Raw genomic sequence first — 15,095 nt, forward strand, 5'->3', positions numbered from 1 at the left:
ACAAAATCTCCACTCGTGGTGCATCTGAACTTCCATTGCTTCACCGAGGACCGGACTCAAATATTTGTGAGTTTGCGGAGTAAATACACGAGGGACGAGCCATTGTATTGAGGGGGTGACATGTTAGGGAGCACGACACAAAGGGAGATTGGGCTAATCTGGTAGTCATAAACTGTGCTTAGCCCACAACACACAATGTCCTTTTTCTTCTGAGCCATTGGCCCAGCTACCAATAATAGGGATGTTGCGTCTTTTCCGTGTGCGGCAGTTCGACGATTGACCATCCCATAAATGCAATGCCTTGAATTCTAGCATGGAAGATCCGGCATGCAAATAGCTGTGAAAGGATTTAGAGCTGGCCTTGTGAGTCAACCATTCAGGAGGGATTTAGATGAGAATGTCCTGACCCAACTCCTCGATCAAAATAAACCCTCTGAAGTTAACTCCAAAATTTCTTTCTTAGGAGTGCCGGCAGCCCCGGCAAAAAATTTCTCTCTCACTGCAGGCTAACAAGTCTGTCCATCTGGAAGATGGAATAGTTGTCGTCCACATCTATTCATCTCCGCCGCCTGCCTTTGATCCCCAGAGCTAGGATGGGGCTTTGTTAGAAGCCATGGCTCTTCCTTCCGAAGAACCGGCCCATAGATTTCCACTGCTCTCCTCTCCTCTGCCTTCTGCACATCCGCACATCAGGCACTGGACCCAGCTGTTCTTCCTCTTCCTCATCAGCCACCTCCAGACCTGGGGGCTGTTAACTCTCCATCTGAGAGCTGATGGATGACCCAGGCTCTGCCCCTTTCTTTCTCTCTCCATCTCTCTGTCTCTGTCTCTCTCTGTCTCTCCATCTCTCTGTCTCTGTCTCTCTCTGTCTCTCCGTCTCTCCCTCTCCGTCTCTCTGTCTCTTTCTCTCTCCATCTCTCTATCTCTCTCTCTCTCTCTGTCTCTCTCTGTCTCTCTATCTCTCTGTCTCTGTCTGTCTCTCCGTCTCTCCGTCTCTCTCTCTCTCTATCCGTCTCTCTCTTTCTCTGTCTCTCTCTCCATCTCTCTCTCACTGTCTCTCTCCATCTCTCTCTCTCTCTCTCCATCTGTCTCTCTCTCTCTCTCCATCGCTCTGTCTCTCTCTGTCTCTCCATCTCTCTGTCTCTGTCTCTGTCTCTCTCTGTCTCTCCGTCTCTCTCTCTCTGTCTCTCTGTCTCTGTCTCTCTCTCCATCTCTCTCTCTCTCTCCGTCTCTCTGTCTCTGACTGTCTCTCTCTCTCTCTCCGTCTCTGTCTCTCTCTCTCTCTCTCTCCGTCTCTCTGTCTCTGTCTCCATCTCTCTGTCTCTCTCCATCTCTCTGTCTGTCTCTCTCTGTCTCTCCATCTCTCTGTCTCTGTCTCTGTGTCTCTCTGTCTCTCCCTCTGTCTCTCTGTCTCTGTCTCTCTCTCCATCTCTCTCTCTCTCTCCGTCTCTCTGTCTCTGACTGTCTCTCTCTCTCTCTCCGTCTCTGTCTCTCTCTCTCTCTCTCTCCGTCTCTCTGTCTCTGTCTCCATCTCTCTGTCTCTCTCTCTCTGTCTCTCCATCTCTCTGTCTCTGTCTCTGTGTCTCTCTGTCTCTCCCTCTGTCTCTCTGTCTCTGTCTCTCTCTCCATCTCTCTCTGTCTCTCTCTCTCTCCGTCTCTCTGTCTCTGACTGTCTCTCTCGGTCTCTCTGTCTCTGTCTCTGTCTCCATCTCTCTGTCTCTGTCTCTCTCTCTCTCCACCTCTCTGTCTCTGTCTCTCTCTCTCTCTCCCTCTCTCTCTCTCTCTTTCTCCATCTCTCTCCCTCTCTCTCCATCTGTCTGTCTCTCTCTCCATCACTCTGTTTCTCTCTCTCTTTCTCCATCTCTCTCTCTCTCTCTCTCTCTCTCTCTCTGTCTCTCTCCATCTCTCCATCTCTGTCTCTCTGTCTCTCTGTCTCTCTCTTTGCCAGCTCCATTCCCTCTTCCTCCTCAGAGTTCTCAGGTTGCCTTGATGCTGATCCCACGCTTCCTCCGCCTCCTCTGATTTGGCTGCTGGAAGGGATGGCAGCCGACAGGCCACAACAGAGAGCTTACTGTACACCCTCTAGAGATAGAAAGACACGTGAGAAAGACACTCTTGATGTTGTTTTAGTATAAAACAGGACAAAGAGAGAAACTGGGACAGACTTCAAAGATCAGGTCAAGAAAGGGACACTGTGAGAATTCTAGGAAACCCTCTTTATAGTATTAGGTAGAACTTCAGAAATCTTGAAAACCTGTCCCAGTTTTTTCCCTGTCCCATCTTATGGTTAAAATTTCTCTCTCTGTCTGTCTGTCTCTCTCTCTCTGAGTTTCTTTCTCACACTTCCTTCAACTTCTAGATTCCATAATCTCTTCTCCTTGTGCCAAATTCTCCCCCCCCGCACGATGGCTCACTCCTACCTTCTCCAAATCCTCTCTAAATCCCTTTACAGAACGCCTCCCCTTAAGATACGAGGAATTGTTTCGTGTTTGGTTTTGAACAAGCGTGGGAATCGGTTGCCCGGATAAATAAGCCTTGAATCAGAGGCTGCCTGAAAGCACATCTCTGCTTGACTACTGTCGATGTGCGGGTAGCCAGATTGCGCAAACAAAACAGCGCTGGAAATGAGCTTTGGGGAAATGTGACCTCAAACCCAGTGCAGAAACTGGGGGGGAAAAACCCTGCTTGTGCATGAAAACATGTCGGTAGGTTGCAAGGGAACATGTGGTGGAGAGGTTTCTTGCCTTACCTTTAAGATGTAGGACATCCTCTGGGAAGGAGCATGAAAGAAAGAAAAGATGAGCATGAAAAGAGGAATATAGCCATCAAACTACCTCCATAAAGAACCCGTTTTAAAACTTACGACATTCCTACTAGAAATAAATCACAGGAGATTTAGGATTTATTCTCCTCTAGCTTTTGAACCCCAACAAGAATATTCTAACTACACAGGTAGTCCTCGACTTATGACCACAATTGAGCCCCAAATTTCTGTTATTAAGTGAGACAATCGCTGAGTGAACTTTGCCACGTTTTATGACGGACCTTGCTACAGTGGTTAAGGGGAATCACGGCAGTTCTTCAATTAGTGATGCGGTTATTTTGAATCCGGCTTCCTCCATAGATGTTGCTTGTCAGACGGTCACAAAAGGGGGACCCCGGGACACTTCAACCGTCATAAATAGGAACCAGTTGCCAAGCGTCCGAATTTTGACCATGGGGAGGATCACACGTCATTTTTTTCAGCGCCGTTGTAAGCTTTGAACGGTCGTTAAATGAATTGTTATAAGTCGAGGACTGCTTGTATTGTTCTGTGTGAGGTAATGGGTCTGGGGTCTCCTATTCTTGAATGGTTAGATAACTAATCCAAGTTTTGTCACATTGATTATCAGAATCTGCTTGTCATGCCTGCAAGAAGCCATTTTTTTCTTTCTGCCACACTTTCTAATGTGGGAAAATGGGATTATATGGAGGTTGGATGATGTGCAGCCATAACAACATTCTTCTTAGAAAGCCAAGGTCATCTTTGTCTCTGCACCTGGCCGGAACTGGATGGGTGGGATCTATCTTCGTGGCAGTGGGAGATTGGACCACGGGATGGACCTGTGGGTGTGGGGGGCAGGATCTTGAACTTTCAACCCGGGTGGGGAAAACCAGGAAGCTTTCAGATTCGGGTTTCCCCAGATGTGCCAACATGACATCTCTAATAAAGTGGAACTTTGAGGAAACTCACGGCTCGGAGTTTTATTTCGTTGGGGGTGTTTTTTGGAACCCTGACACTGCCTCTTACCCGCGTGGGTTTTTGTGGGGAGCAGTGGGCTAGGATCAGATTTGTAAACTTCCCTTCAGGATCCTTCTGGGAAGTTCTCATCTCTTACAACAATCCTGTCTAACCTAACCGACTTTCAGCGGTTGCGTTCCAATGTTCTTCTGGTTGACTTCTTTCAGAGATAGACCTTCTTGAGAAGATCGTCTCCAGAAATCCACCCAGGACCAGGACTAAAATGGTTGAGCATGAGAAATGTCAGTAGGGTGGTGGGACAAAGGTATTTTCCCCTCCTCTGATACGCATCAGGTGAAAACGAGAGGCCAAACCTCTTGTGATAGCAGAGAAGTAAATCTCATCTTGATTTGATTTGCGCAGAAAGTGAGTCAGAAAAGCAAAGAAAAAGAATGAGTGATTTGGTTTAAAATTACGGAGTTTGGGGTGTGTGATACAAGTTTCCTCGCTGATGCAAATTAACTGCTCACCGCCGTTTCCTGTGGGCCTAAATTTGCATAGTGTTGTGTTTTGACAAGGCATGGATTGATGACAATTCAATGGAAGAGAAGAAATGGGCTGGCTCCATAAATAAATCTACTTTCCCGGAGCAGAAGTTTTAAAACCGGCTTTACTGACAGGGATCCCAGGTTTTATGGGATTAAAGAAAAAACAGGTCAAAATATGTTGATGGAAGATTTGAAACCGGGGGAGTTCAAATGAGCAAAATTGCAACGTTGAGGAAACTTGGATGGGGCTGGGAAATTAGCAGCGTGTTTGAAAAATCTTTCTCTCCTACAACTCTGGAACAGAAAAGAATCTTTATTGAACTTCTAACCTCTGTCTCCCCAGAAAACAAAACACGAGGAAATTTGTTGTTGTTATTTGCAAAGTCGTTTCTGACCCATTGCGACCCCATGGACCACGTTCCTCCAGGCCTTCCTGTCCTCTACCATCCTCTGGAGTCCATTGAAGCTCAGGCCGACTGCTTCAGTGACTCCATCCAGCCACCTCATTCTCTGTCGTCCCCTTCTTCTTCTTTTGCCCTCCATCCTTCCCAGCATGAGGCTCTTCTCCAGGGAGTCCTTCCTTCTCATTAGGTGGCCAAAGCACTTGAGTTTCTGCTTCAGGATCTGGCCTTCTAAAGAGCAGTCAGGGTTGATCTCCTCTAGGACTGACCGGTTGGATGGCCTTGCAGTCCAAGGGACTCAATGCAGGAGTCTTCTCCAGCACCAGAGTCCAAAGGCCTCCATTCTTTGGCTTCCTTCCTTCTCATTAGGTGGCCAAAGGCTTTGAGTTTCCTGTTCAGGATCTGGCCTTCTAAAGAGCAGTCAGGGTTGATCTCCTCTAGGACTGACCAGTTGGATGGCCTTGCAGTCCAAGGGACTCAATGCAGGAGTCTTCTTCTCCAGCACCAGAGTTCAGAGGCCTCCATTCTTTGGCGCTCAGCCTTCCTTATGGTCCAACCTTCACAGCCATCCATGGCAACTGGGAAAACCATCGCCTTGGCTATACGCACTTTTGTCGGCAGGGTGAGGTCTCTGCTTTTTAGGATGCTGTCTAGATTTGCCATAGGAAAATTCTCACCAGAATTAATTTGATTAATTCCTAATTCAACTCAGAGTTAATTCTTAAGTCTGTCAATTGAACAAGACAAGTCATTTCCCAACCAATCTGCAGAATCTATTTCTAAGTGAGCATGGATTTGGTGGAAGGAGAGAAGGACCACCACGATGGAGTAAACGCGGTTTCCTCTGGCAAGGAGCCCCAAAGCTTGCAAGCTAAGTCTAACTCCCTAAATTCCATCCAGCTCTCTGCGAAATTGTGGTTCCGCGTGGGCTACGTTTCCACCCACATGGAGTCCCGCTGCTCAATCTGGAAATTAAGGACCATGACATCAAACTGTCACGAGGAAGCCCAAGAAAGACTCTCATGCGAAGGTCACACGAGATTTACCTCTTTGTAGCTGAGGGCCACTGAGGGCCTGAGAGGAGGGGCTGGGCGGAGACAACTCAAGGTCCAAGGTTTGAGAATCTGGGGGGGTTCCAGTGGGCCACGGAATTGTCCAGTAGAGCTAAAAGTCTGATTAAAAAAGAAAAACAGGCCACTGAGTTCCCTGTTTTCATCTCAAAGCTCCTCATCCCTTAGAAGAAGGGAGGAACATTCAGCTTGTGGTTTCCAGCCAGCCATGTAGAATCCCCACTGGTGGCTTCCAAGCACCTTTTTTTTTTTCTAAACATTTTTTAAAAAATTTTTTACTAAACAAACAACACACACAAAAAATAATCATCTTACATTACACCTTGCAGAAAGTGTGTCAATTGGTTACAATTAGCTTTCGTGCATCTCTTCCAGAGTCATTACCTACATTCATATCAAATATCAAAGTTCTTGATGAGTCTTAACTTTCAACATATCCTAGTTCTCATTTAACTGAAATTGTTTTAACGTCCTTCTGCCTAGAATAATCCATAGTTGAAAAAACACAACCACCTAATGGCATTTCATTAATTATTACAGAGTCATCCAACAGCCTTAAACCTTTATAACATAATTCTAAACAAAAATTAGTTGACAAAATATCTAAGCCCGTTTCTCCCCCCCCCCCCAAAAAAAATCACTGTTTACAATTTGTGTCCATGTTCCTTTTGTTATGGTGGTACATGTATGTATCATTAACTGTATCCCTTATCCTTATCATTCCATTGTTAGTGGTTACAATTAGCAATAGCAATAGCAGTTAGACTTATATACCGCTTCATGGGGCTTTCAGCCCTCTCTAAGCGGTTTACAGAGTCAGCATATCGCCCCCAACAATCTGGGTCCTCATTTCACCCACCTCGGAAGGATGGAAGGCTGAGTCAACCTTGAGCCGGTGAGATTTGAACCGCCGAACTGCAGATAACAGTCAGGTGAAGTGGCCTGCAGTGCTGCACTCTAACCACTGCGCCACCTCGGCTCTTGACCAATTAACCAATTAATATTGGTTAACAAAAAAATCCTTTACTGTTATATCTATTTTCTTCTCATCAAACCAACATATATATACATATATATATATATATATATATATATATATATATATATATATATATATATATATATATATATATATATATATATATATTGTTATATTTATGCTGATAAATAAATAAAGAGAGACCTTTATTTATTTATCAGCATAAATATAACAAAATGTAACAAAAAGGCAACAGTAAAAAAAAATATTGGGTTTCTGTCTGGATGGTCTCTTGTGACGAGCCTAATGACAGAGAGTGGAAGTGTGACCTTCCTCCCATACTTGGGCATACCAGGGGTTGTGACTTTAAGTGTGTGTATATATATATATATATATGTAGGTCTCTAGTTGTTCGGGTTTTCTCCCGCGTAGAATTGTTCAATCTACAATTCTACGCGGGAGAAAACCCGAACAACTAGAGACCTACATACTAACACCCGCGAAAACCTCAGAAAACATATATATATATATATATATATATATATATATATATATATATATATATATATATATATATATATATATATTTGTTATATTTATGCTGATAAATAAATAAAGGGAGACTAGTATAGATCTATTTCAAGCTATTTAGCTCTCATCAGCTAGCCATACCCAAGTTTTTGGGAATCGATATATATATCTACAATTCTACGCGGGAGAAAACCCGAACAACTAGAGACCTACATACTAACACCCGCGAAAACCTCAGAAAACATATATATATATATATATATATATATATATATATATATATATATATATATATATATATATATTTGTTATATTTATGCTGATAAATAAATAAAGGGAGACTAGTATAGATCTATTTCAAGCTATTTAGCTCTCATCAGCTAGCCATACCCAAGTTTTTGGGAATCGATATATATATATATATATATATATATATATATATATATATATATATATACCTTATTGCCCTTGTCAATTATTTTTTTAACATAACCATCTATAAGTTACTAAATTACTACTTACTAATTATAAAACTTAGTTAATTTTTTTGTTATCTACATTCATATATCAGGCTTCCAAGCACCTTTGGATCAGACAACTGTAAAAGGACAGGAAGACATTCTAATTTCCCCCCCTCTCAAAAGACGGATGGGAATGGGAGAAGGAGGCCCTTGGAGGGTTCCAGCTGGGAAGGAGGGAATGGTGTGGCCCAGAACGAACATGGCAAACCTAGGCCATGGGTGCCACAGGTGGTACAGAGTCCTCTCTGCGAGCACGCAAGCTGTCGCCCCAGCTTAGCTTCACCGCACTGACACCTCCCACCGGCCAGCTGATTTTCGGGTTTCTGCTGCGCATGCGCGGGGGGAGGGGGAATGCAGGAGATGCTGGCGCATGTGCGTGTGGGGGAGAGTTGCACACAGATGTGAACGGGGCGGGGGTGGCGTTTCTGCTCCCAGGGAGATTGCAGGGAGCCCTACCAGGCTCAAAACGTGGCATGGGGGAGAGGGTTGCATGTCCGTGTGTGTGGGTGAGTTCAGGGGATCACGTGCGCATGGACGGGGGGGGGCGTGGGAGGCACACGTGCGCGTTGCATTATTTTTTCGGCACGCAACGACAAAAAATGTTAGCCATCCCTGCCCTAGAGACATAGTTGGGCCCGCTGAAAGGAAGGAAAAGAAGAAAACAGGACATTATTTTTTTCTCCAATTGTCCCCTAAGATTAGGCTCAAAGTAGATATGGGCACGGCCTACAAGAAAGAACTTTCCACCTGTGCTTGGACTCTCTGCTTGATTTAGGCGTGGAGTTACTCACCGAATGGGACCCCCAAGATTGGGTTTTCGAGAGGGTACCACTGAAAGTGGTTCCTCTGGTCAGCCTTTGGAGGTGGTCAAGCCATTCGTGCAAATCTTGGCCGCTATTGCAATGTACCGTCAGACGGTCTCCCATGCTCCCTGTGAGAAGAAGACGAACCAGGTTACTGGGAGAGGGAGAAGGGCAACATGGGGTGAGTGTAGATATAGGTGGGCTTCCTGCCATGAGGAAGCCCACCCTTCACCAATCTTCAAATGTTCCAGATGGTTTAAATCAGGGGTCCCCAACATTTCGGACCTCAGGGATCACTAAGTTCATAATTTTAAGTCCCACGGACCACTGATATGATCTGCCTAATGACCGCCTGGGTGGATGTGGCTAGGTGATCCTGTGACTGGGTGGGCATGGCCAACTCAATGTCACTCATTGTGGGGGTGCCTCGCTAGCCTCTACTCAACCCTCCCCTCCCAGCCACTCCTCGCCTGCCCTCCGGGCTCCTGAGGGCCCCAACAGGAAGCAGTTGCTGGAGCTAAGCAGCCCCCAGGAGAAAGAGTTGGCAAAACAGCTCAGTTCAAATTGGATCTGACCGAGAAGGAGGCTCAGCAGAACCACCTCACTGGGGACTAGGAGCATGGGCTTTCCAAGCAGAGGGAAGACCTGTGGGAGTGCAAGGCCAGGTGCCGGCGCCTGGAGGCTCAGCGGGCTGAGATGGTCAGCCAGTTCCAGGCCAGGATGCAGTCCCACTGGAACGAGGCCCTCCGGCTCTTCGCCACCAGCGGCTCTTCCCTCCAGCCTTCTCCCAAAGCCCCCCACCAGGAGGCCGAAGGAGACCCCAAGTCGGAATTTCTGCCCCCCCATAAAAAGACCCCAAAGGGGGAGACTCTCTGCAGCAACACAAGCGTTCATTGCACGTATCCGTCCCAGGGGGTGTAGTTTGAGGATCCCTGATTTAGTGCAATATAAAAAATGCAAATAATTTTTCTGCGGGCCGCCAAAATTTTCTCAGTTGGTGACCTCTGGTTTAGAGCCGAGGTGGCGCAGTGGTTAAATGCAGCACTGCAGGCTACTTCAGCTGACTGCAGTTCTGCAGTTCGGCTGTTCAAATCTCACCGGCTCAGGGTTGACTCAGCCTTCCATCCTTCCGAGGTGGGTAAAATGAGGACCCAGATTGTTGTTGGGGGCAATATGCTGACACTGTAAACCGCTTAGAGAGGGCTGAAAGCCCTATGAAGCGGTATATAAGTCTAACTGCTATTGCTATTTCCCTGAATTGCCAGCCCTCAGGGCCTCTAGAAATCCTCAAAATTATAGCCATGGGTCATTGAACAGGGACCAGGTTAAGGAAGACGTTATTAGATAAATCCAGGAGGATCAATCCAGAAGGATCTCAAGGTGTTTAGATAGCACCTCCAAGCGTGGAAGCAATTCACTGCTGAGAGCCAGCTTTCTGTGAAGCCACAAAGGTGGACTAATGTTATCTTCACGTCCTGACTGTGGACTTCTCTAAGGTATCCAATTGCCCAATAATTCTGGCCTAGAAAGGACTTTGATCAGAATCAACCCCACATCAACCATGACTCCATAAATCAGTTATTCTCAATCTTGGCAAATTCTAAGACATATGGACTTCAACTCCCAGAATTCCCCTGCTGGTACAGCTGCCTGGGGAATTCTGGGAATTGAAAGGCAGACTTGTTAGAGTTTGCTAAGATAGGAAAAACATGGTTGACTGGCCTGGCACAGCTGTGTCCTCTGTAGCTTTTTTCTCCTTCATCAATTGCCTACCAAGCTCAATCAATCCCAGCATTTTAAAGATGGCCTAATGAAACTTTAATAGGGGGCTAATAACATGTATTTATAAATATGATTGATTATTAATACAGTCTCTTGGACACTCATCGATTTCTAATCTTAGTTTGATGGTTTGTACTCAATATGGGATGATACCCTTATCTTTGGATAAAATTAATCTAAGAACATGATCGGACGCACGAGAAGGAGAATCTAAAAACACTGACCTGAGATTTCAAAAGTGTGACAGTTTCCTTCCAGATCTTCTGATTTGGTCACCAGCATTCCTATTAACGGGAGTCTCCCCTGCTCCCCCAGAAGGAGGTGGGGGCAGAAAAGGATATGACAGTTATCCTAAGCAATCTTGATCAAATGTGAAAACGACCGGCCGATTGGCCGATTCAAAAAAATAAAATAAAATCGTGATTTGTAGCTTAAACCTGCACCACATCCCCAAACTAGAAATGGCAAAAGTCTCCTTCGCTTGATTTCAGATGGGATATTTTCACAATCGGGGGAGAGAGACATCCCTAATCAGTCTGAAATATGGATTTACAAGCGGCTGTTTATGGATAAAGCTGGCTTGTCAAAATCAGAAACGAGGAGGTGGTAAGCCAAAGGAAATCATCGAAGCCATTAAAAAAGCGAAAGTTGGAATATTTCAGACACGTGATGCGACACCTGGGAAAAAATATGCCATATTTCATTTAATCCTCCAGGGAAAGATTGAAGGCAAAGGAGGTCCAGGGAGAAGGAGAACATCGTGGCTTCAAAATCTAAGGGACCGGTTTGGACAAAACTCAGCAGCGTTTTTTCGTGCTGCTGTTGATAAAAGTAGGATGGCCAAAATGATCACCAATGTCCGATGATGGATATGGAAGAAGGAGGAGGAGGAGGAGGTGAAGGAGGAGGAGGAGGTGAAGAAGGAGGAGGAGGAAGAGGAGGAGGTGAAGGAGAAGGAGGAGGAGGAGGAGGAAAAGGAGGAGGAGGAGAAGAAGAAGAAGGTGGTGGAGGAGGAGGTGAAGGAGAAAGAGGAGGAGGAGGAAGAGGTGAAGGAGGAGGAGGAGGTGAAGGAGGAGGAGGAGGAGGTGACGGATGAGGAGGACTAGGAGGAGAAGGAGGAGGTGAAGGAGGAGGAGGTGGAGGTGGAGGAGAAGAAGGAGGCGGTGGAGGAGGAGGTGGTGAAGGAGAAGGAGGAGGTGATGGATGAGGAGGAGTAGGAGGAGAAGGAGGAGAAGGAGGAGGTGGAGGAGGAGGAGGAGGAGGTGAAGGAGAAGGAGGAGGAGGAAGAGGTGAAGGAGGAGGAGGAGGTGACTGATGAGGAGGACTAGGAGGAGAAGGAGGAGGTGAAGGAGGAGGTGAAGGAGGAGGAGGTGAAGGAGAAGGAGAAGGAGAAGGAGGAGGTGAAGGAGGTGAAGGAGGAGGAGAAGAGGAGGAGGTGAAGGAGAAGGAGGAGGAGGAGAAGGAGGAGGTGAAGGAGAAGAAGGAGGAGGTGAAGGAGGAGGAGGAGGAAGAGGAGGAGGTGAAGGAGAAGGAGGAGGAGGAGAAGGAGGAGGAGGAGAAGATACATCCCGCTCACCTTGTACACGAATCCACTCATGCAAGGACTTGCTGAGAGCATCAACAGAACGCTTGGAAACAGCATGAGGTATCTTTCCTCTTTCTCCTGGGATCAAGGGAGAGAGGCACCATGCGTGAACAATTGTGGAAAACACCATCTCTGCAATCCCTCCCCGTCTCTTGATGCTCGTTACATCACTATGTGTCTGATAACCGGGACTGGGAACTTCTTCAGATGGAGCTCTGATAGCAGGCTCCATGTTGGTTGAACCAAGAAGAGGACAGTGGAGCACCATGGAAAAAGCATCGTGGTTCCGTCTTCTTCTCACCTCATTCCCTCCATATTGGACCATGGCTTGGGACATATAAAGGACGTTGCCCATGGACCGGATGTCTTCTCCTTCCCAACCTTGGATGGTTTCTGAAAGGATCTGCAGTTCGAGTTGCTTCCTCTTCCTCATCTCTTGACACTGGGACTGTCAACAAAGGTTGGGTTACAAGGGGGATCATAGATCAGGCCAAGTTGTTTGTCCCTTGGAGGAAGGACTGCTATCTTATGGCATACAAGACAATTAATCATTATCGTCTTTTAATGGCCCCATAATCCCTTGCGGGGTAGAATCTGGGCAGCCAAATGAGCTGAGTGTTTACTGGCCGGATGCCCTTCCCTGTTGCCAATACAGAGTGTTTCATTCAGCAGATATATTCTCATTCTGCCCAGAGAGAGAAATATCTGCCTCTCCATGCATAAATATCAGTTCAGTCCCCCCTCCTTCGCTCGTTAACAGACGACAGGCAGACAAACTTAAAAGGAACTCCCTTTATCAGTCCTCGGCTCAAACTGTCTGAGAGCCCAAAATAAACCTAAATAAAGTCTCTGCCTGAAGATAACAGAATGCAAAACAAATCTCTCTTACGGCAAAACAAGGTGTACAAAAAGAAAGCAAAGCACTTCTCCAAGGGTCTCTTCGAATCAGGGTTACAGAAAGCAAATCACTTCTCCAAGTGTCTCTCACAAATAAACCACGACCGAGGATCAATGAACGAATGAATGAACGTTGACTCCTGCAACCAGGGCGTGGCACCATCCGTCCTTTTATCACCAGAAGACGCCACTTAACGAGCCCCAGCTGCATTGTTAATCTTGCATCCCGAAAAGACTCACAGGAGACTTCTGCTGAGTCACAACAAATATGTATATGTGACTTACAACCCACTGGTCCTTGTGTGTATGGCCATCACGGAACCCCCAGGGTCCACCTCAATGGTGGGTTCTTACTGGTTCGGCTAGCTTGATGGCCTAGGTCGCTGGAACTGGCAGCAAGCCAGGCCTGCCACGCCTCCATCTTGTTTTTTGGCCGCCATCTTGTTTTTTGCTTCTGCGCATGCATAGAGCAATTTTCATTTTGCTCCACATGCACGCGCATGGCGCATCCCTGAGTGAACTGGCAGTAGCAATAGCACTTAAGACTTATATACCGCTTCATAGGGCTTTCAGCCCTCTCTAAGCGGTTTACAGAGTCAGCATATCACCCCCACAGTCTGGGTCCTCATTTCACCCACCTCGGAAGGATGGAAGGCTGAGTCAACCTTGAGCCGGTGAGATTAGAACCGCCGAACTGCTGAACTGCAGTCAGCTGAAGTAGCCTGCAGTGCTGCATTTAACCACTAGTGGCTGCCGCAACCCACCATTGGTCCACATGGTCAAAATTTGGACGCCTGGCAACTGGCGTTTGTGACATTCCAGGCGTCACAAATCAATGCTATTTGCAACCTCCCCGCAATTCTTCCAACAAGCGAAGTCAATGGAAGATGCCGGATTTGTTGAATAACCGTGTGATTTGCTTAACAACCGACAAAAGGGTACTTCAACTGGGCCAGAAATGCTGGTTCTGACTACCTGGATACGCATTCGAATCTTATTTCAGATCTCTGATATCGTTTTCATGAGTTCGGCTCATCAAGGAGGAGATCAGATTCTGGATGCTTTCAAGTCAAAAGCTAGAGCAGTGTTTCTCAACCTTGGCAACTTGAAGATGTCTGGACCTCAACTCCCAGAATTCCCCAGCCAGCATCCGCTGGCTGGGGAATTCTGGGAGTTGAAGTCCAGACATCTTCAAGTTGCCAAGGTTGAGAAACACTGAGCTAGAGCTTCCTCAATGCTTCCATTTCAATGATTCTTCACCTTGCTTTGACAAATATATATATTTTCCCCTCCCTCCTTCCTTGGCCTCCGTTCTTCCTCTCTTGTCCCAAAAATCTCCCTCCTTTAACGGAGGAGAACCAAAAGCTGATGATTGTCCCTTGGGCCTTACGAGGGGAAACAACAGGAAATAAAAACAAAACCACTTTCTCAACAAAAATAACCATCAAAAATAAAAATAAAATCACACTTGGAATCTTGCTTGGGACAACAGCGCCCCCTGGAGGGTATTTAAGGGCTGCTCGGAGACCTACCACGAGAGATTTGAAGGTTCCTATGGCTTTCAAAACGTCGTCATGATCAGGATGTGCTTCCTGGGGAGGGAAAGGTAGATAAATTAGATGAAGAGAAACCTTCCCCCCCGCCTTCTCAAAATACTAGAACCAGAAGGAGTGATAGCAATAGCAATAGCAGTAGACTTATATACCGCTTCATAGGCCTTTCAGGCCTCTCTAAGCGGTTTACAGAGAGTCAGCCTATTGCCCCCAACAATCTGGGTCCTCATTTTACCCACCTCGGAAGGATGGAAGGCTGAGTCAACCCTGAGCCGGTGAGATTTGAACCGCTGACCTGCTGATCTAGCAGTAGCCTGCAGTGCTGCATTTAACCACTGCGCCACCTTGGCTCTGATGGTTAGAAAGATGTGTTATTGCAATAAGTGAGGTTGCTGTTAGTTGCGAAGTTGTGTCCTACCCATTGCTACCCCATGGACAACGTTCCTCCAGGACTTCCTGTCCTCTACCATCCTCTGAAGTCCATTTAGGCTCATGCCTTCTGCTTAGGTGACTCCATCCAGCCACCTCATTCTCTGTCGTCCCCTTCTTCTTTTGCCCTCCATCGTTCCTAGCATGAGGCTCTTCTCCAGGGAGTCCTTCTTCCTTCTCATTAGTGGCCAAAGTCTTTGAGTTTCACCTTCAGGATCCAGCCTTCTAAAGAGCAGTCAGGGTTGATCTCCTCTAGGACTGACCGGTTGGATGGC

At 46.5% G+C, this 15,095-nt stretch overlaps 1 protein-coding gene across 4 annotated transcripts in view; it reads right to left on the minus strand.

Annotated features, from left to right (window-relative positions):
- The window catches only part of ARHGEF6 (Rac/Cdc42 guanine nucleotide exchange factor 6), a 54,658-nt gene that overhangs the window by 13,743 nt on the left and 25,820 nt on the right, over positions 1-15,095 (minus strand). For all 4 annotated transcript variants that reach the window (XM_032228048.1, XM_032228047.1, XM_032228051.1 and 1 more), the window contains 7 exons: positions 14,371-14,430; positions 12,243-12,389; positions 11,933-12,019; positions 10,581-10,659; positions 8,563-8,702; positions 5,717-5,842; positions 2,750-2,770 (listed from right to left, as the gene is read on the minus strand). In XM_032228048.1, coding sequence (XP_032083939.1) covers positions 2,750-2,770; positions 5,717-5,842; positions 8,563-8,702; positions 10,581-10,659; positions 11,933-12,019; positions 12,243-12,389; positions 14,371-14,430 — 660 coding nt within the window. The remainder of the gene's footprint in view (positions 1-2,749; positions 2,771-5,716; positions 5,843-8,562; positions 8,703-10,580; positions 10,660-11,932; positions 12,020-12,242; positions 12,390-14,370; positions 14,431-15,095) is intronic.

Source organism: Thamnophis elegans, chromosome 12 (assembly GCF_009769535.1).
Source record: "Thamnophis elegans isolate rThaEle1 chromosome 12, rThaEle1.pri, whole genome shotgun sequence".
NCBI classification, from domain to species: Eukaryota; Metazoa; Chordata; class Lepidosauria; order Squamata; family Colubridae; genus Thamnophis; species Thamnophis elegans.